Genomic DNA, 21,938 nt, shown 5'->3' on the forward strand with positions numbered 1-21,938 from the left:
GCGAGGTTGGTTGGTGGGAGGGTGATTTCTATGCAGTTGTAGGGAGTCTTGAGTTAAATATGTGTCAGAGCTACATGCTGTGCTGTGCCAAAGTGGTACAAGATGTAGGAGGCTTGTGTAATTACTTTATTTACAGCAGCTGAGGTTGATTCATGATTGTCACTACTTGTTGCATTTTGAATGGAACATGGAAACTATCCCCGTATTCTTGTGTCTGTAATTATTGCTATGTATTACAGAATGAGTACCTGCCCCTTGCAATTCTAAGAGTTCAGAGAACCTGGAGAGGCTATGCTGGATGTTTTGGGATGCCTATATGGTAATACAGGAATTTTTTTTCATTATAGACCCTAAAGCGGCAGAGCCAGTTGGCACTCTATTTCTTTAACACTATTTTAGCTCATGGAGATCTACGAAACAACAAACTAAACCAGCTTTCAGTCAATCTCTGGAATCTTGCTCAGAAACACGGCTTTGCTGACACCAAGACTATGGTAAGGAAAACAGATAATGCAGACAAATTTTAGTTCTTAAGATCTTTTTCAACTCTTCATTTTGGAAAAGGTAAGATTTTCTTGATCTGAGTAAAGCAAATCTCTTTACAAGTTGCTCTCTTAAAAAAAATTAAATAAGCTTAAAAAAAACAACTTATTTTTTAAATGCTTCTTAATGAATAAGCAGCTTCTATTTCAAGTGGTCTGTTTCTTTCTAGCACTTTTAAGTGTATTTCACATGTTAAAGAACCTGTAAATGTTGTATCCTGTAACTTCTTGTCAGTACAGAAAACTATCTTTAAGAGAAATGCAGCATTTTTTAGTTGAGGAACTGCATGGTGTAAGCTTTGAAAGTGGGCATTCCAGAGCTCTTAAGAAAGATATACCTGATAACGAGCTCTGGAGTAAGATATCCAAGTGCTCATGTAGCCAGTGATATTTAGGGAAAATCACGAGAGTGTCTATTGAAAGACCTTCACATAGATTATATGATGGCCTGTGAAATGAGAAATGATAAAGACACTAAAAATTTCAAAATATCTTTCTTTTCATACCCAGGTAAAAACACTAGAATACATCAAGAGGCGAAGCAAACAACCTGAAATGAGTCACTTCACAGACTTGGCCCTTCGGCTTCCTCTGCAGTCCAGGACCTGATGGATGCCCCTTTTCCATGGAGTCATCTGCACAAGAGAGCATGTAGCTGAGGCCAAAAATCACCAATCTAGATTTAGACTGGAGGAGTTCAGTGTATTTTTATTTTACTTAAAGTGACAGATTTACTTGGACGCAGGTAAAACTGTTCTGTGCAATAATTTCAACCTGAATTTCTGTTTCCAGTTTTACCACTATATTCTTATTTTACATGTTGATTTAGATTCCATAAAGGGTATTTTGAACCTCTGTGGTTGCAAAAGCCTTTCCAAATCTAATCTGTTGTGTTTTCAGCAACAAAGGAAGAAGATAATCTGCATGTATCGGTTCACAGCCTCCAAACTTTATCCCACTTGCAGAATAGTATTTCTCCTGTGTAGAAAGCAGCATTTCAATACAATAATGCTACTAAGTCATCTCTCTGCTTTGGGATGCTGCCAGCATTTGTTTGGTCAGTTCCAGTAAAAGAGAAAAATGGCCGGGGTGTTACTGTTCTAATTTCTACAATACGTTTTCACAGCCGTGTTTATGCTTTCATTTTAGCTCAACAGTGTTTTGTAAAATGGAAGGAATCTTTAAGTGCTGCCTGCAAAGGAAAATGGAAATGTATGCGAAGTACTCCATATTCACAAAGTACACTGTATCACTGAATAAAACAATTTGCAGTTCATCTGTTTGTTCTGGGGGAGTTTCTTTGCATATACAAATTTATCACCTTACCCTTGTGGAATTTAGTTACATGTTCTGCTATTACACCTAATAAATTTCACTCTTACCACTTCCGTCCCATCGTGAGGAACCATCTTGAGACTTTACATCTATTGCCGCTTTGCTTAATGGTAAGTATTTTAATGAGCTAAATCGTTATATGGATAGTAAGATATATTTTTGCATGAAAACATTTTATTTTGTTAAGGCTAAACAAGTATCATATATTTAAGGAGTTAGCAAGCTGATGATAAATACTACCCAAATTATTAAACCCTTCTTGTTTCATGTTTTTCATCTCCTCAGTGGTTATTGAAACAGGGTACATCTAAAATATGTATTTTGTATTAAGGTTGTAAAGAACTGAACTAAGACCCTTTGGTCCTGGTACAGACTACATGGAAGCAGAGTAAAATTGCAGGAATACAAGATAATTATGAAGTGATATCAACTTGATACAGAACCTTTCCAACCTTTACTACATAGGCATTTTGATTATACTGACTTTCCTTAATAATTCTGTATAAAGCGTGCACAGATAATGAAATGACAGTATTGCACATGCTATCACGTCCCACTTCAGTGTAGCTTTCCTTCTTGCTGCAGCTGCACGAAACAACTCTCAACAGCACTTTGATGATTCTTCCTGTTGGGCTTGGAAACAAAAACCACGAACTGGGTAAGTGGGATTAAACTCTGAGCTCTCTAAACCGCCAAGTGGGTCACACTAAGCAGCTGTAGTATGGCAGAAATTGCCCTCCAGGGGCAAATGTACTGCTCTAAACCCAGCGTGGAATTGTTCCAGAATCTATGAAATGGAAACTCTTACAGCAGGCTTACAACGGTCCCAACAACTCCTCTGCCCCATGCAGGCACCAATTTTTGCCTGTTGTCTTTAGAGCAGCGTATAACTTTGGTTTCTTTATTGATACAAGACTGCCATGAGAAATGCTTTCAAATATTTTACTACTGTTTTTATTAGTGCAAAAATAGCTCAACAACAGGCAGAAAACTCTGCGTAGTTATCAGGAGCAAACTCTAAGCATCTAACTTAGAAGCTAACATAATAAACTCTAATAAACTTTTGGCTTACTTCCATGTTAGGGCAAAAGTAATTTTAGTTAAAGCACTCTACTTATTATAGACCTCCTCTTTCTTCTGTATATAGCAACTATACAGGCCAGACCGAGTTTGACTGCTTGAAAAAAGCTGACAGTTTTTCCCCCAGGTATGTCTTGTTTTTCAAACTATGACATTTTCATATGCACAATGTTACCACGAGCAAGGTGCCAGGCCACCCACAAAGTCAATCAACACACCAGTATACAGATGGGAAAATGAGTCCTTATCCAAAGGCAAGGCTAGGACCAGTATCACCTTCAGCATCTTCATCAGTGGCAGTGCAGGACCAGTCACTACCCATCCAAGACTGGCTCTGCAGCAGAAAGCTGTACGTGCTGTCCCCCTCCTCCTAAATGAAGTCACTAGTTGACATTTTCCTACCTGTTCCTTTAACTTTTTTTTTTTTTTTTTTTTTTTTTTTTTGCCAGGCAGGTAGCTGAGGGCCTGAATTCAGCATTTGCCTTAAACGAGAAAGTAGAACCTCCACTACCTGAATTTAAGTAAAGCAACAACTGAAGCCTTGAAGGGCCAGCTGAAGCCAGTTGCTGAGCTTTGAGAGCACTGGTGCAAAACCAGACTCACCCTGAGGTAGTGGTGGTTTTAAATGACACTTTAAAGGAGATGGTTTCTTCAAAGACAAGTTCAGACCCTGCAGGAAGTGATGCAAGTGATGGGAATGGATTCATGGCAACCCCTTAAGCTGGAGCTTCTGCATAATTTTCACTTCCCTTCAGGAGTTGCCCAAAGTGCCTTGGAACCAACTGGTGTTTTGTTCAGTGCATTTTCTGCTGGAGGCAGCTGCTTTCAGGTAGAGCAGTCCACTGGAAAAGACTACTGTGGAAACTGAGGTTACCTTAAAAGAGCAAGAGATGTAGTAGATCAGTTGGCATGAGCTTATGAAAAAGGCTAGGTAACTTGGCAGAAGAACAATGAGCTGGGTAAGCAGAGATACTAACCTAATTCAGGGTGGGGGACGAGGTTCCCCTGCAAGTTGTCCACTATTATACTACAGCAGGCACGGACATAAGAGAGAGTCACCTTATTCTGTTTAAGAACCAGAGCTACACTAAAACTTGACAGCACTGTCTCCCACAACCAATGGCACAGCCAGTAATAAAGTACATGACAGTTTTTTCTCTCTATCTTTTTGTAACTTCAAGCAAGACAATCACAGACTGTTTTGGACCCTTGAATTTTGAACACGACACACAAACGCAGTCTCATGTTTTGTACTCTTATTAAAAAGCCAGTGAAAGTGCAGGTTGTCTGAAAATCCAGAGGTTAGAAATTTCATTCAGATGGATGTATAACACACCCAATATGCACATTATTAAAATTACCTTGCTTTCTATAATTTAGGAAGTGTAGATCCATATATATGAGCTGATATCCAGAAAGCACTTACCTTTTAACAGATAACAGCTGCTGCTTGAAAATCCAACTGCCAGAGCATAGTTAAAATATAGAGGATGTTCAACACTATTCATTATTATAATGAAGATGCTAATATTTAAGAAACTACTTCCTGAGTTAAGTCTCCCCTCATCACATTTGTAAGCATACCAGCAGTGTTTTCTTCAAAGTAAAACGCCACCACTTTATACCACTCGCTGAGTGTAAAAATGTGAAGATTTTACAGAACACTAAAATCATTTTGAATAACTAAGATGTAGCTAAAAATAAGTTTATGAAATCAGTATTTAAAAAAAAAATTAGTAAGTTTCAACTTGTGGCAGGCATTGCCCACATATCTTCAGTCTTTGAAGGAGGCTGTCCCTTGCCTTGCAGAAAACATTGTAAATGTTTCAAAAACTTACTGTTTAGCTGAAGTGAGGGCCCAGCTCCACATAATCTGGCGTATGCAGTTGAAAACTTGTACTAAAAGTGCCTCATAAATCAAATTTCTTAAACATTTCATATTTTATTTCAAGTAAAAAGATGTTGAAAGTGAAAATAAATCTGCCTGTTGAATTTTCATTCTTGTTATTACTTCAGAATTTTAATCTTCAAATTTTATAGATCTAGTTGTATATTTGTCTATGTATACTTTTTTGTTGGCAGCAGGTTGAAATCCAAGACCGATTCCTCTGTGTTGCTTCAAGTCCATTGCTTTATCAAATTCCATCTTCAGAGCCTGCTGTAACTTCTCCTCCCCTTCCCTGTTCAGAGCCATGTTTGGTTTGTTTGTAGTAGCTGAGAGATTTTGGGTAGGTACGGAGCCCTTTTTAAAGCCACCCATCAGTCTAAAAAACTTCGTTTCTTCCTCAGAACTTTGAAAAGCAGCTGTACTCCACTGGCCAAACTTTGTACCCTGTGAAGCAAAACAAGGTTATCACTAAAATTAAACAATGCCAAGTCCAAGGAAGACAATTGCTGGTTGTGTGCTGTGACAACAGAACCAGCTACAGAAACATGACAGGGCTGACAAAGCAGGGAAGCAGTCATTCCATGGGCAGTACCTCTCAAAGGACATGATAAAAGTGGATGAGTACATCTTCATTAGCATTTCAGTTAATTTAACCTGGAGACAGAGTTTAATGCACTTTCAGAATCTCCTTTCCTTCTGTCTTTAGGAATCTTGACTTTTGTGCTCTCTGGATATTTACCTAGCTCAAAGAGCCAGACACTGCCCAATCGTTTCTCTTATTCTAAGACAACTGTCAGACTTAATCCTCTCTCACTCTGTCACTTCGCACCGTTACCGTTTAATTTTCCTACTGCCTAGTTAAGTAACTCTTGTTTTCAGCAGTGTTTTGCTATGTTAGTTTTGGAGACAGTATTCAGTCTGGCTCCTATGCTTTAATTAATACTTGCATTCTCATCCCACTAATTACCACTAATATTGTAAGGGTGCAAAAACTGAGAGCGTACCCTTATACAACAGCTCTAAATATAGTACTCTTAAAGCCTCCCCTCCCTCGCAGTTTGCCATTCCTTAACTCTGCCTTTCACTGGATTCTTTGAACTAGTTCACTCCGGGATTTTTGTCTGCAGTTACTGGCTCCTTTCTGATAATATAGGTAATGTCCCAGTAAAATCAGAATTTAGCCGTTTCTGGATAACCCAAGATACGTTGTATGATTTACAAACTTTATGAAATTTTGGCTTACCTAAGAATAGGCTTCATTATCTATGGATCTTATTTGGCTCCTGAGCTATAGCTAGGAGCTATGCAGTCATTTATAACTATTTTTGGCAGGACTGCTACTCCCCATTTTTTCTTTAAAATGGGGGGTCATATTAAATGGAAGAATGTTTAATCATTAATTAAACAGACTGAGCTGGCTACATCAAAGGAAAAAACGTGAGCTTCGTGGTGTGTTTATGTAAGCCTGAAATCCTTCCAACTGAACAGTTGTAGCTTGCGTGAAACAGTCATTCTCCACTAGACAGCCAACATGACACACAGCATGCTGCGCAATATTGCAGGCAAGCTGGAGCAGGTTTTTTTAAGTTAAAAAAACGTAAGGCTGGAGTACCATTCACTATCACAGGCCAGAATACCTGCCATTAGAAGAAAGCTATCCATAATACCTTAGTATTTTTACCTTGCTCAAAGACAAGTTGCTGTATAAGCCCAGGTCTGCGACAGATATGTGCACACATACATGCATATATATGTCCTCCCTTTGGAATGGGAGACATCTGCACAGATGCAAAAATAATTATGGCTTGTCCAACCCTATAATTTTTTTAAATGGAATTGCTGGCAGGCACTACACGTAGCTTTTGCTGCAGCGTTTCCAGCTCATTCTTTGTGAAGCTGATGAATTAGTTTTCATAGCTTCTATTATTCTGCATACTATTAAACAGAGACAGATCAGCACCAAAGAACAGAGATCCCCTGCCAAGGATGTCATTTTTCTAAATGACTTCAGAGACTACAAGATAGTTGCATTTCCAGAGCTGTTGCAGTCTGCCTCCCACTATGTAAAAACCTACAGGAGTTGTTTCTGGCATTTGTTTGAGGTATATTCCAACTTTCTAGGCATCTGGCAGTCTTGTGAAACAACTAAGAATCCTGACTTACTAGTAAGGCTTACTCTCCTCCTTCATCTGATTAGCCCTGCTAAACACTACTGCAGCAGTTTCCACTACCTTACTGTAACCATGTCAGGAGGCAGGCTGAGGAGAATGCAAAAGCAAAGCATAAAGAATGGAAGAAAGATGAAGTTAGGAAAGGACTGACTATAAATATCACATGCATTATCAGTTGTCATCGCCTTTTACATTTCCGTGTGCACCCCTGTTTCTGAATATCTGCAGCCTTCCAGATAACAATTCAGATAAAATTCAGTGCCTGCTATATCCATAGCCTAGAATTATTTATATTTCACAGTAAGCAGAAATTGCTTCTGTAGCAATCTGTCGTGGCTCATTGTCTGGAGGAACCAGAGAAAATGTTGGTTTTGAGGACTGATGATGGGAATTAGAGCTGTGTAAAATGCCAACTGCTGTTGAAGTTCAGTGGTCAGCTCCCAGACTCTTTTGGGATTGTACTGACTTGTTCCATAGCGTGACCTTAAATTTACAGTCAGTAGGAAGACTGTTGTGCCAAGCCATGTACCTGAGCCACATACAAAAAAAAGAGTGCAGTGCTTTTTTCAGGCACTTGCTCTGGGACATGATATTTCCATCAGATCAAGGTCTAAGTTCATACATACCCGTTCCACTTTGGGACTGAAAACCTTAGTTTTGCCAGATTCTCTATCAATTTCTTCTTGCAGAGCCTGCCGCCTCACCTAGCACACAGAAAAAACAGCACAAGACACTATCTTCTGTGTCTTAAATGACAGTTAATTTAATTCATAATGAAAAGATAAGGGAAGAATAAAATCATTACTTATCTCCAGAATTTTGCAAGGATAATTAAAGTTGTGTGTGATCCTTTTACGCACTCAACATGAGGACTATGATTTTTCTAGTGGTATTTTAAATGAACATTTTGCTGTATCAGATGTGTTTAATCTTCTAACTGCAGGTAACAGCTACACTGAAACTGCCAACATTGGTGAGAGGCAAAGAAACCGTGATTAACCTAATAAGCTACTTAGAAGCTTCTGATAGACTGGAGTTGTGCATTTTGGACTTAACCCATGGAAGGTAAAGCACATTTTAAGCACAGCTCTATTTAGGGAAATCTTGGCATAGGCAAGCAACAAAGCAGGTTTTTTGTTACAAATTCTACGCATACATTAAATGCTGACTTGCTTTAAATCTTACACAATTAAGACAAAGCATACCTTGTCTATGTTAATTTCATCACAGTTTCCTTTTTTTTCCTGCACAATAGTTACATCATCCATGTGTTCCTGTAAAACAGGAAAAGGCTTGTATGAATATTTTCATCCATTCTCGTTAATTAGAATTTACACAGCTCTGACCATGAAAGTAGTAAAAAGACTAAGCAATACAGTAGTACTGTTCTGGAGCAAGAAGAAATAGTCAGATCTAAGCTAGAAATACCAATTAAACCTGTGTATTTCTATGGAGAGACTTTCTCCCCAAGGAAGACAGCCTTTTTTAACAAAGAGGGTAAGAGAATGTTTTTAAATTCACACATTAAAATAGACATGCCAACATCACTTGCACATACAGTAACATCTGCAGACAGGGTCACTTCCAATTAAACAGTTTTATAGAAGTTTAAATTTATACTTTAAAAAAAAAAGGGACAGAAAGAGTGAAAGTTAAATAAATTAAAAATTGGTGGTAAGACAACGGCCCCTCTGAAGGCAAAGAAAAAGCTTGAGGCATGTTGATTCCACTAGCCACTTAAAAACAAAACAAAACAAAAACCCAAAACAACCCCAAACAACCAATGGAGAGGCAGGTGCATTGTGCTCCATAGTGTACAAATGCAGAGTAGATGATGGTCCCCAAGGAGCTTCCAGTCTGGAAAGAGCACACGGGGAGGTGTGACACATACATAAAGTGTCTCCTACAATGGCAGCAAACAGCACGTTAGTTCCGCATTGGAGAGCGAGGAACGGGGAGCTGATGTGAGGAGCCAGAGCAGCTTCGGCAGCAATGGATGGGCAGGAGGTACATCAGTGGCAGAGTCCACAAGACGCAGCCAGGCACTGATAACTCTGCCACAAAGCACAGCCCTTCAGCAGCTTTTGCTCCCGTTGACTGGCATTTCTAGATCACTGCCCTCAGCCTTTCTTTTCCATATTTGTAATAAGGATAAGATTTTTGGGCATCCAGTGTAACAGGATAAGTAATAAGTCCAGGATAGTGGTAAATTACAGCCATAAGCTTTAGACCAGCCTGGAAAAGGTGGCCAAAGTGAAGATCTATTGATACAGCTAACATAATAATCCAAGCATGAAATAGCCAGGGAACACTAAGACAAGGAAGATTTGTAACATACTTCTGTCAGCAGAAGCTGCTGTTACTTTTTTGAAGGTTTGCAGGTTTATTTAAAGACGTGAATAAAAATTACCTCGTTTTCCAAAGCTACCTTTTATACATTGATTTCACACACACCAAAGTACACGCACCATTAAAAGTGTGAGAACACCGTCTGCAATAAGGAGAGCTCATTCTCTTGGATGATAAGAAAAAAAACCAAAAAGTAAAAAAAAAAAGTAAAAACAAAACCCAATTTACTTCTAGATGGCCTGGTACTGTCTTTTCAGATGTCTTAAAACAAGCAGGAAAACTGCTGTGACACGATTCTGCAAACAGCTGCAATGTATTTATATTTTTTTTTAGCTGGAAGGTCAAGCAGCAGACAAGGAAGGAGGAAGGGCGCACCCCCATCCCTGCTGGTCCACAGCACCTCGCTGACCTGCTGAAGGCTACTGCCTGGCAAAAATTACCCCTCTCTGGAGGTCTGCCAGCCTTCCCCCAGCGTCGTGGAAGGGGCAGCGCATTCCCACATGGTAGGATTATGCTATCTGCAAGCAAACTACTTCAAAGAAGTAAACCAAGTCCTCACTCCTCCTCACTCTGACCAAGCTGACTCTAATGGCATCCGATGGGAAAAACATCAATCGTTGATATTAAGTGGGTGTCACTCCACATTGTCTTTAAAAACTTACTCTTTTGCTTGCTGCATAAGCCCAACAGAGGATTTTTCAAGGCATGCATGTGCGCGTGTGACACATTATAGACTAGAAAATGTCACAGTAAAATGCAAGTCCAACATTATCAGCCATTTATTACAGCAGTGTCTTTTGGCCTGGCAGGAACTATATTTCTCTATAACTGATTGACCCAGACTTCTCAGTCTTCGGGAGAATTTCTCTGAAGTAGTTTTTATTATTAAAGGACCGAGCTGAATACAGGGAAGAGAAATAAAACATGCATCACCCTTCTCCTCAGTTGTTTGCAAGGTATTTGCTGTGTTTTCCATTGTAATTGGTCACCACTGTCATGCAAGTTTACTCGTTGTTAGGCTTGTCTCCACAGAATGGGAGCAGCTGCAAGAATCCAAATAATGTCTAACAGTCTCAAGAAGACAATGTCAATTTAATTAGAAAATACATCCCAGCAACAAAACCACCTTGTCCTTTGAAAGGTCAAAAGGAGAAACCTCAGTAAAAAGCCCCAAGCATCTGCTCACCTAATGATTGATAAGCATACACACTCCAACACAGACCTTTGTGGAAAAAGCCTCTACCTGTGTCTCCATGAAGGCTGAAGAACCTGCTTAAATAAATCTATATTTATTAGTGCTAGACCCTGGAAAGCTGCAAGATTTCCACAGAACATGAAGAAACTGCACATGTGAGTGCATAACTAAGCAAAGCACACAAAGAAGTGTGCTTGAGAGGCAGCTAGAGAGGCAGCTAGCGCTCTGGCCCTGGTTTACAAAAATCTTTAATGATGCTTCATTAACTAGAGCTTGACTTTTAAGCAAGCCAAGCATTCAAAGTTCTTGATAAAAAGCAACTGGAGTGCAGTTTCCCATTACCTGTGAAAAAAACCCAACACGCTCCTGATGACTTGCAATGAGCTGTTTTCAAAGTTGCTTAAGCACCTAAAAATACAGATAGATACCTATTGAATTTCTGAGCATCTCGCAGCTTAATTCCCAATGACAACAACAGAGGTTAGGCATGTAGGTACTAACTATAGGCAACTGAAGAGCTTTAAAATATGACCGTAATCAGATAAAAAAAGAAGAAAGTTAAAAAAAAATTAAAGCAATAAACCAGATCTTAATACTGTAATTTTGGGGGGGAAAAAATCAAAGAAGAAACCTCTGTATCAGTTCCACTCCATGTTTGCTTCACCTCAGAAAATGGCAATACTGCAAGGCTCTGGGATGAGATTTCCTTTAACAGTCACTCTGGATGCAATTCCAGTTACCTTCAGTTATAATTTACACAGCTCTTATATCTATTTATTTTCTTGCATAGATTTATTTTTTAAATGAAGAATTTGTGTTTAGGTTGTTCTCTAGTATTTTTCTATCAGAATGTATACATCTCTGCTCAAGCCCTAGTCCACACTTAGGATTCTTAGGGTTTTCTCTGAAGTTTTGTCCAAGTTAGACAACAGCTTTTGGCTAAATTTCCCCCCTTGCTTCTAACACTACGCAATTTCAGCAGCAACAGCAGCAAAAGCTTGAGGAAAAGTCTAATAAACACGAGATACACTCGTGCTGCCAGTGTGACCAACCTGCCAAGGTTAAATGACATGTATTAAAATCCTGTTTTATAGGAGTGTTGTCACTTTGCTAAGAGCAACTAACTTAAAGAGGGACAGAAGGGCATTTATGACTGTACGTACTAGTTTTCTTTTTGTGCCAATACTTGCTGTTAGTTCTAATATGTGATTTACACATTTTACATTTTCACAATTGAAACACTAGATGACTGCAGCAGTAGGCTTTAAAAAATACTCTCCTGTGTTTCACAACTATTCTGTGCTGAAATCAACAGATCAGCTGATGCCACTTCTCAAAAACTAAGATGTAACCTAAGGGTCTGAACAGGCAGAACAGCCTGCAAAATAGGGAACTGCCTACCTAAAAAGCTTTCAATTCCTTAGCAGGAGGGCGCAAAGATACGCTCTTCTTTACAACTTACCAGTGCCTTATTTCCCATGTCTTCACTTTTGATCTTTTTCTTTTTTGGATTTGCTTGTGAACCTTGTTCTTCAGCAGAGTCCTGTGGTACTTCTTTTTTTCTTTTTTTCCTTTTTTTGTCACAGAGCGTGTGATTACTCATGCATAATACCCTATCTACAACATTCTCTGCGACACATTCAGCTCGCTTCATCTCACTCTCTTTGTTCTTTTTATTGCTTTCTAGTAGCGTTATTTTTTGGCTTTTAGATACACTGTCATTGCTTAAAGAAACTTTTGAATATGTTGTTTCCTCCTCCTCTTTCTGAATCTTCTTTTTCTTTTTCTTCTCAATTAATTCATTATTACCCTTGATAGTCTTCCTGCATTTTTTTCCAGAAAGCTCTTTTTCTTCAGACTCAACTTCTTGCTGTGCAGGGAGATGCTTATCAGGAACTCTGTGACTGTAGCCTTGGTCATCTTCGCATGTTAAGGAAGAAACATCTTTGCTTCTCTTCTTCTTCCTCTTGGTCTCTCTGATACTTCCGGAGTTCTCAGTAGCATCCTCTTCCTCTCTATTTGTGAATGCAGTTTCATGGAAGTTCTTTCTTTGCCTTTTTCTGAAGTCTCTTAATGCAATGGGGCTGTCGGGAACTCCATAGATGTTGTCCCGAGTATCTGCTGGTGATAAAAAGGAGATGGACTTATCTTTCTTTTTCTTCCTCTTCTTTCTTCTCACGTAATTCTCCCCATCATTCTGGATAATATCTGTTCCATGGTTTTCGCCAGTAAAAGCTTTTTCTTCTGAAATGTATTTGTGTGGTTTTTTACGAACTTTTTCAGACTGTTTATGTTCGCTGTCCTGGATGTCCTCTAATGAAAAATCGTCTTTCTTCTTTTTTTTCTTAGTTACTTCCTTTTTTTTCTTAGGTACTTCATCATCCAATTCCAAATTCAAAGCAGTATTTTTTCTGCTTTTTTTAAAAGCAAATTCGTTTTCCTTAGTACCATCTGTATGATGATTTGAAAGCTCTGCATCACTAGTCTCATTATTCTCCAATGATAAGGAGGAATGACATTGAACTTTTTTTTTCTTCTTTTTGAGAATTTTAGTTTCTTCCTCTGATTCTTCTTGAGGTTTGGAATCCGGATGGCCTCCTACATTCACAAAGCTTTCTGAATGTGCTTCTTCCAGTAATTCAGAGTCAACTTTCTTTTTCTTGTTTTTCTTCTTCTTCTTCTTCAGTTCCAGTTGGTGTAAACAGTCATCTTCTTTTAAGTTTTCCTTTTTCCTTACCTTTGTTTTTGTCTCAAGCTGGTCATCATCCTCAGTTTTAATGACAGTTTGAACATCTTCCCCACCTTTGATGATAATATGGCTCCTGCCACTTTTCACATTTTTCTTTTTCTGTACAGGTTCCAATTGAACTTCTTTTCTCTTTTTCTTTATTATCATTCTAAAAAATGAAATTAAGTTGTTAGCGCACCGCTTCAACACGATGACGCAAGTCCTAGTCTATTTGGTCTTATTCTGAAACCACCCCATACCTTGCACTGTCCCTGGCACTCTTCCCATTTCCCAGTCTGCTTTCTGTGATGGGAGGGAACCAGAACTGCATGGCAGCACTGAAAATACAGTCTGCTGGAGCGGTGAAGAGGTGATGTTTTTGTCTTGTTCTTTATTGCTGTCCTAGTTGGTTTGTAACTTCCTATTTGTCTTTTTGACAGCTGCCAGCATGATATTTTGAGAGAAATATCTACCCTCTCTTTCCTAAATGACAAGACATACACACATATATAAATTGGTAAGTATAGTTAAGGTGGTTTTCCATGTATGTCTGACTTTTCACTTGTTTAACACTGAACTTTACTTTATTGCCCACTTTGCATTACAAGATCCATTTAAGGCACCTCAGTCATTACCTTGAATTTGCTTCTGTTGGGGTTTCTCGTCCTGGCTATATCTGCATCCTTTCCCGGGATATTTATGCCTATGAGCAGGTTACAGCAGAGAGGCCTTTGGGACCCACCTGGTGACGCTCCCTGCCTTTGCTGAGAGATCTATTTATTCCTACTTGGTTTCCCATCTCTTAATAACTAATCCACAGGATTTCTCTAAGTGCCTCTTATAAGACACCCTCTTAAAATTCTTTAAAAAAGTCCAAGTATGCCATACTATACTTGTATCTGCAGGCACGGTGGGGTTCAAATACCGCCAGCAGATGCGTGTGAGGGCCGCCCGCCCCCCCTGCCCTCGCTGCCGGCCTGTGCCGGGGGGAGCCCGGCCCAGGGCCGCCCAGGCTTGCGGATGGGCCACCCCCCCCGCCGACCGAACCCGATTTCGGTGCACCCACCCGGCGCGGGGGCGGAGAAGGGGGGGCAGAGCATCCCCCATCCCGCTCCGCTTCTTCCCCCGTTAGGTGGGAGCGCCCCGTCCCCGCCCCGCGGCCTGAGGCGGCGCGGCCCGGCCCCGCCGCTTACCTGCCGCCGCCCACGTGCAGCGCCCGCCGCCCCGCGCCGACCCGGAAGGGGAACGCGGCCGCGCCCGCCCCGCGCCGGGGACTGGCGGAGCCGTTGCCGTGACAACGCGGCGCGGCGGCAATGGCAATGGCGGTGGGCGGGCTCTGGCAGCGGGTGTGCGCAGGTGGGAGCGCCTCTCCCGCCGGGCCGGGCCGGGCCCGGCCCTGCACCCCCGCGGGGACGGACCCCCCGGGCGGGCCGCTGGAGCTGCCGCTCGGTCACCCGGGGCTTTTCACGGCCGCTCCTCGCTGCCGGCCGGGCCGAGGCCGGCGCCGGGCTCTTGCCGTTCCCCAGTCAGTGCTGTGGAGGCGGGAGCGCAGCCGGCCCTGCGGCGGCCTTGGCTGCACCGGCCGGGAGAAGAGTGCTAAACACCGCCCTGCTCACCGCTGGGAGCGAGCCCCGGAGCGTCTCAGCTGCCGAGCGCTGCGTTACTTCTCACTGCGGTCATTTTCTGACAGAAACATACCTTCGTTTCTGCTGCCAGTGGGGCCAGAAAGGTCCAGTTTATTGTCCAGCTTATTGCAATGGTGCCACGGCCTCTGGTTTACTATGCAGTAATCTGGATTCACTTTGGATCCTGGTAACGGACTTGGATTATCTTTAGGAAAGCAGAGAGGTGACAATGTTATCGCTATTGCGCAAGGTCAATTAATACAAAACTTTTGTTATCAGAGTCTGATGATAATGGCAAAAGTCTTGGTCTTTTCCTAACGTGAGAGCATTGAGGTTGATCAGGAAGCTGAAAGACCCACGCTGTAGTTCTGCGGTTTCCAAATGGGGTTCTCTTCAGTTAGTGCTTTAGAATGCCTTGAAGTAGGTATTTTGTGTTGAAACGGCTATTATAAATGTAGGAATAAATTTCATTATTCTAATAAAACTCAGCTGAGGCATCTGTACTAGACATGGAAGGAGCGATGCCAGTAAATCTCTTAATTCTAATGGTAGAATGGTAAACCTGCTGAGTTTGGCTGTAAGAATTTTCTGTATTGTGTAATCTGTAAGTTTTTTTCATACCAGGGTCATTGTCCTCCTCCTTTATTTTTCTTATCCTGATTCACCCAGTAATCTGTGTAGGTCATGTACTGCTTTTTTCTTTTTTTTTTTTTTTTTTTTTTTTTTTAATGTCATGTCCTGGGCATTTAGTTGCTTATGGGGGAATTCAAGTTGAAAAGCACTATTATATACTAATAAAAATAATGGTTAATTCTGTGCAAGCATCTGCGCGTAAATTAAATTATTATCTTGTTAAAAAAATTTTCCCAATAAAGGGTTCTTTTATTACTGAGAACCTTGAACTTGACTTAAAGCCAAGACAATAGGCTCTAAAGTTCTCGCTTGTTTTAAAACATTTGATTTCATGTTAAACAAATATTTGTTGTATACTAATTTTTGTTGTTTCAAACCAGCGTAAGTACCTTTAGAAAGTAATGTTTGTTTAGGAGAAAAATAAATATGTTTTTAAAGTCTTCTGGATAAATGTACTTCTTTTTACTTTCAGAGTACGAAGCAGAACAGCCTCAATTTCCAGATGTTCCTGAATCAGAATGTGGATCTGTGAGTATAGTTCAAGTAAAAAATCTGCATAGGGCTGGTTTTAAAAGATTTTTAAATAACTAAATGGGAAAATTAGGTACCAGCAGAATAGCCTAATTCATAAAGTGAAAACAAAACTACATTTTGCAAACAACTTTTATGAATCAACAAATGTAATGTTCCAAATCATTACTTTTATTTAAAGCAGCTTGGGTAGTGCTAGGCTAAAATTAGATTGCCAGCTGTGTTTAGTTTGTGCATCTTGCTGTCTTTTTGCTGCGACTATCTCCTCCGAAGGCAGGACTCTGAAGCGTGCAAGGATCTCCTTTTGGTGGAGTTGCAAACAGACCGAGTACTGAAATATGCAGGAGGGGGGAGCAAGCGCAGCGAGGGAGTTATGCCTCAATTTCACATATGAGATATGTCACTTAGATGTGACCATTGAAATTAGTGGAATTGAACCTGATCAAAACCTGTAAATTGTGTTATCTCATCATATTCTCTTAAAAGCAGTCATATACCTTCTGTTAGGTTTGGATGTTTTTATTGTGCTGGAAACTGCAGAATTTTTTTAAAGTGTAATTCTTTCTCTTAAATTATTCAGAGAATCCTGAAATAATATTTAAATTAGAAATTATAATTCCATATTTTTTTAAACTGACCTTATAATTTTTCCTGTTGAATTGGCTTCTATATTTTTTTACAGCCTGATTGGGGTATTTACATAGGTTACATTTATCTTGACCAGGTGCCTTTGGAGGCATTACGTATGGAACAATTCTATTCAGCCCCTGCAGCTGATACTGTTGTCCAACCGTTGCTTCCCATGGCTGAGACAGCCCCCTTTCCAGAACCACCTGATCCGAAAACATGTAAGTAGGAGTATATTATCTTGAACCCTGCTGTGCTGTGATTATGTTTCTTGCATTTGACAAGGGTTTGTCATTGTTGAATTTAAAGTGTTAACAGCTACACCACCTTTTCTAAAGTAGAATTTGCATGATTAGTCTCCTGGTCTGTAAACAGGGAGCCAGCTTGGCCGCTTGGTCAATGGAAGAAAGCTCAAATGGTGCACTACAAATCGGTAGCATTGTCTAGTCTAGCTGTTAAGGTAGTTCTGTTTTCTTCGAAATAAGTGACTTTTTATTTAGCCACTTAAATCAGCAAAAGGCAAGCCATTCTTCCTCTAATTTAATAATGCAAAATGAGGATCAATAGACTAAATAGGCAATTGAGTTTGAAAACTGCTTTCAAAGTACTATCTTTGCCTGTCTGATTACAAATCAGAATGGAAACAGCTCTAAAGTTTTGTTCTTCCATTTTTATCAATTTTAATACTTTATAAAATTTACTAAGTAGCAATGTATTTTTATTATGCAGTTTAGACCTCGCTGGTGTCTTGTCTTCTCTTCCATTAATTTTTGCTCATTAGGAATTCCTGTTGCTAGTCAGAAGCAGTGTTACCCTTGGCTTTTATATATATAATGTCCTTCCAATCAGGAACATTTTCTGGCAGGATATGAACCAATTAAAGGTATAAAGCAGAGAATAAATTCAGTGTTTCAGCTGTGCCAGAAGAGAACGCTTCTGTGAGTTAATCTTTACTGACCACACCAAAACCTGAATATTTGCTGAATAGCAGGCAGTCTGGCTTTAAATCAAGGACAGCACTGCAGCCGATAAGCCACCCCTGCTTGTCTAGGATCCTAACAGGTTTTGTTTTGCTCGCCTTTCTGATGGAAGTGCTCTTACGGCTTCATACAGGGTTGTGCTCCCTGTTCCCCCTGGCCCAGTGAACTTGAGTTCCTCCATGTGCAGTGCCTTCATCGGAAGGGGTAGAAGGCTCCTCCACTTAACCCACTTTATATGTTGATGGTGAAAGGTCCCATTAGGGGAAGACAGAGATGTGGGGAAAAGCTGAGAAGGAGACAGAGCTTGAGTCTCTCACTTGAGCAAGCATGTAGCCGTTACGCTATACCTACAGCATGGGCAATAGCACTGCTGGGCTCTGGCATCGCTGAGTGCAGCCGCTTTCTTCTGCATGGAACTCAGCAATGCCAATGTGTGTGAGCACATGGGCACTATGATAAGTAGACCTCATGTAAGGGCAGTGCAGTCAAACGTAAGAGAGAGATGCCAATCTACACAGCCCTCTTAAGGTGAAAAATTGGGTGTATGGAGTCATGTTCAAATTTCTGAAGGATGTGGCAAGTAGGAAGTAATTATGAGAAAGAAATCACAGCACCACTGAAATGTAACCTTTGTTTTTTCCTCTGTCCAGAAAATCAGTTTTTTTACTAGCTCTGTTACTGCAGATTGTAAAGGGCATGAGGATAGATACCAAAAGCGGTCTAGCTGTAACAGCACTGAGTTCAGTGCAGGCTAATTTACTTTTCTTTCTGTCAGGGTAAATTAGTTCACATTGCTTTTCATTTCCATGGCTAAACCGCTTCTGGTGTCTGAGTTTAGTCATTTAAAACTAAGTGACATCTCTGAGGCACACTGTAGTTTGCGGTGTTGATGCACCTTTAGTTTGAAATTTACTCAAGTTTATGTTGTCTTGGCAGAAGAGAAGCAAAGACAGATCCATGGCTGTATCTGAACTGAATGAATCTGTTTAGTTCAAGCTGTGATGGTATTGATAAAATAACTGATACTTAGTTTATGATATCTAATGTTCGTCTTTTTGTGAAATCTAAGTGCTTACCTGTAGGTGAAAGTTGTATTGTTTTGCACAGGTTCTCCTCGAGAATACTTAGAGTGTTACATATTTCCAGTACTTTTACCTGGAATGGCTGAACTTCTGCATCGAGCAAAGAAGGAAAAGTGTTTTGAGGTTAGTTTTCAGTTTTCAGTTCAAATAAATGGCAGGAAGTTACAGCCTTTTATTTCACAGGCAGTATTTCTTTATTTGGTCTTTTGCAAGAAAACCAACCACAATAATACGAAATAACTTATCATGAGTTGTTTGGATCTGATCTTGGATCTTGGATATTATTTTCTCCAGTAATTCAGACCATACTCAATAATTATGACAATCTCTAATTCACAATAAATCCTCTTTAAATATCCACTTTTATCTAGCCTAAATAGTGTATTTTAGAGAAACAGCCTTCCTTTCAGATTAATGTGCATCACTCATTTGAGGGTGATCACTCATTTGACATAAAGAACTTGAATTTTACATCATTACTCAATTATTTTTGCTGGTCTGGCATCCTCATAGACATTTCGTATTTTAGCTTTTTAACATTCTACGTGAATTGTATTTAATTGGAAAGCAGGGTATTCAGCATTAATGAGCTTATCAAAATTGTGTATTTTAAAAATCATTGTTTGCTACATATATTTTTATAGATTTGTTTTCAGTGTATGTGTGCGTAGACACGCATACACTAGAGAGACATTCTTCATTGTATTTGTAAGGGAATTCCCTTCATTGTAAGGGAATTCTTAAAAAAGTGTTAGAAAGTGGTGCAAAATAAAGCTTATTGTACCACCATAGCCTAACTCACAGACCCCCCAGCAATAGATTAGGTACTGGGAGTTGTGGGGTCTTCCATCATTTCTGCTATTTTTTTCAACCATGGAAGTAATTATTTTTCTGTTTCTTTCCAGCTTTCTGCCTGTCATCCACACTTTCCAATGTAAAACTTCTCTGTATTTTTGTGCCTGTAGCTGACCCTCCTCTTACATGCGGCTTCATAATATAAAGAGCAATTAATATAAATGACAATTAAAATATCTCCCTTTGTCTACATCATACACGTCTGTGGAATACAGTCTGTGCTTTGTGTTACTGGTGGGTTATGAATCATCTTAGATCTTGAGCTACCTCCTGTCTAGCTACTGACATTGAGTTCCTCTTACAGACGTGTATGTATGATGACAGCCATTGTGGAACGCCTTGTAAAACGCTGTTTGCCACTGGCCTGTGCATGCCTGGCACAGCTAAAAATACATAAAGCTTACCATGCTTCGGCGGACACCCCAAACTTGCATTTCAAATCCAAATCTGTACATTTAATAACAGTAACTTATTTCAGTTTTTGCTGTCTTCGTCAGATTTGTATGTGTCTGTAAACGGATTGATTTATAGATGTGTGTATATGTGTTTATAATCTATGATTAATAGAGGTGGAGTAGGAAAATGGTTCATTTACATGTCGTTATGACATGACATCTCTGTACATCATTCCTGCCATCACATTTACATTACCTAGCCAAGATCAGATTGAACATATATATTATTCATCACACTTTTAATGAAATCTGTATTGATTCGTGTTTTTTTTTTTTTTAAAGGAAGCCTTTCCTTTAACAGGAAAAAGGCATGTTTTACAGTCAGCTTAAAATACAGACCTTGATAGATGTTACATATTTCTGAAGGCAGTAAAACAGCACTTAATACAAAAATATGAGAATTCTTAGAAATATTTAAGTTTCAAACTCAGGACGAATCTAAGGTTACTTTGTCTATTGTTAATCTGAGACATTTTTCAGAGCTTCAATAGTATCTAGATTAGAAAGTATCTGTTCTGAAAATGGATTTTGTATGGGTTTGTGTGTTGCTTTACAGTAAACTAATAAAAACAAGTATATTCTCATGTACAGAAGCTTCACAAAAATAAGCACATCTTATGAAAAAGACAGTAAGTGATTTTTTGTTGTTAAATGAAGAGAAGTCCTGCTATTGGGGAACCAAGTTTAGGAAAGCAAGCTTATATCAGATGATCATTTTCCACTGTGACATCACTTCTTCCTCCTTTTGAACAACAACTAGTAAAACAATAGCTCTTTATGCTTGCCATATAACTGAATATTTGTGTTCTTTTCCATTCTGTCCAGGTGCTTGTACTTGGACATTCTGTTTCCTTATCTGACTTAAATATGTAATTTCTAATTATACTTTTTTTTCACAAGAAATGTGTTGTTCCATATGGATTTGGAGAAAAAAAACGTGCTATAATTTATATTAAAATGGTTAGTGCAATAACTGGAACTGATTTTTAGGATCAAAACCAGAGCCCTTAGAAACTCAGAGGAAATTAGGGACAGGGAGAAAGGATTTTGCGATAAACACACCAGAAGATATCTTCAAAAACTAAGAGGAGAACAAAGAGTAGAAACATTCATGGAATTCATGGGAGAACAGGAGAGGAACATGATTAATTGTGATTAAGCTAACTGAAATCATGAAGGATGAGAACAGAATATTGGGTTTGAATTTTGGCTAGACATGAGTCATTAAAGCCTGTAAAGGGCAGCTGTATAGAAAAGACCAGTGGAAGATAAAAAGATTAAGCACTGGAAGAAAGGGAGGAATAATCAAACTGACTGCAGTCAACATCGAGTGAGCCTGGGATAAGAGAGAGGAAACTGTGAGGGAGAATGAAGAGTGGTTTTTTGATGAGAGAGACTAAAGGTTTTCATGTTTTGAAGGGGAATGAAGATGAATGAGAAGAGAATGAAAAATTAAGTAGGAGAGTTGTTTAGCAATTGAAATTGTGGTAAGGGAGAGCAGATCATGGGACAAACAGAGGAATTCAAGGAACAGATTAGAAGAGATACAACCATGTCTGGAAAGGAAGAATTGTAGAATCAGATGTGAAAGTCAGGAAAGGGAGACAGTTATGCTGAAAGTGGACATTTGTGTAGGAAAGAAATCTGCAAGATCTTATTTGGAAGGTGATACAGAAACATACAATTTAAACATTTCATTTAAGATAGTCTCTCTTGCGTTATGTAGTCCACATGAAAAGTCTGAAAAGCAAAAATGTAGAAAAAGCACCAGCTGCTAGATATATTTGCAAACTTCAAACTCATATAAATATGAGAACAGTCTGCAGAAGCTTCATTTTTAAATTAGAGATGACAAAAACCTA

At 39.5% G+C, this 21,938-nt stretch overlaps 3 protein-coding genes across 6 annotated transcripts in view; 2 read left to right on the plus strand and 1 right to left on the minus strand.

Moving 5' to 3' along the window:
- VPS35L (VPS35 endosomal protein sorting factor like) overlaps nucleotides 1–1,818 on the plus strand; it is a 54,790-nt gene extending 52,972 nt beyond the window's left edge. The window contains exons 30-31 of the mRNA XM_063344215.1: nucleotides 348–494; nucleotides 1,053–1,818. Of these exons, the coding sequence (XP_063200285.1) occupies nucleotides 348–494; nucleotides 1,053–1,151 (246 nt within the window). The 3' untranslated portion in view covers nucleotides 1,152–1,818. The remainder of the gene's footprint in view (nucleotides 1–347; nucleotides 495–1,052) is intronic.
- A 1,567-nt stretch (nucleotides 1,819–3,385) lies between these two features.
- On the minus strand, nucleotides 3,386–14,551 carry KNOP1 (lysine rich nucleolar protein 1). Of its 3 annotated transcripts, none has more exons than XR_010072282.1 (6): nucleotides 14,482–14,537; nucleotides 12,023–13,457; nucleotides 8,222–8,290; nucleotides 7,643–7,720; nucleotides 4,796–5,289; nucleotides 3,386–3,831 (listed from the first exon to the last, which is right to left on the minus strand). XR_010072282.1 is itself a non-coding variant. In XM_063344216.1 (5 exons), exons 2-5 carry the CDS (start codon nucleotides 13,454–13,456, stop codon nucleotides 4,978–4,980), a joined length of 1,893 nt encoding a protein of 630 aa, XP_063200286.1. In that variant the 5' UTR covers nucleotide 13,457; nucleotides 14,482–14,551; the 3' UTR covers nucleotides 3,386–4,977. The 3 variants fall into 3 exon arrangements, 1 of the variants encoding a protein (XP_063200286.1); XR_010072281.1 differs by having other exon boundaries at nucleotides 4,384–5,289; XM_063344216.1 differs by having other exon boundaries at nucleotides 3,386–5,289; nucleotides 14,482–14,551.
- Nucleotides 14,496–21,938, plus strand: part of IQCK (IQ motif containing K) — a 42,457-nt gene continuing 35,014 nt past the window's right edge. For both annotated transcript variants that reach the window (XM_063344220.1, XM_063344221.1), the window contains exons 1-4: nucleotides 14,496–14,644; nucleotides 16,019–16,074; nucleotides 16,802–16,925; nucleotides 18,792–18,889. In XM_063344220.1, the coding sequence (XP_063200290.1) occupies nucleotides 14,602–14,644; nucleotides 16,019–16,074; nucleotides 16,802–16,925; nucleotides 18,792–18,889 (321 nt within the window). In that variant the 5' untranslated portion in view covers nucleotides 14,496–14,601. The remainder of the gene's footprint in view (nucleotides 14,645–16,018; nucleotides 16,075–16,801; nucleotides 16,926–18,791; nucleotides 18,890–21,938) is intronic.

This window comes from Chroicocephalus ridibundus, chromosome 8 (assembly GCF_963924245.1).
Source record: "Chroicocephalus ridibundus chromosome 8, bChrRid1.1, whole genome shotgun sequence".
NCBI lineage: Eukaryota > Metazoa > Chordata > Aves > Charadriiformes > Laridae > Chroicocephalus > Chroicocephalus ridibundus.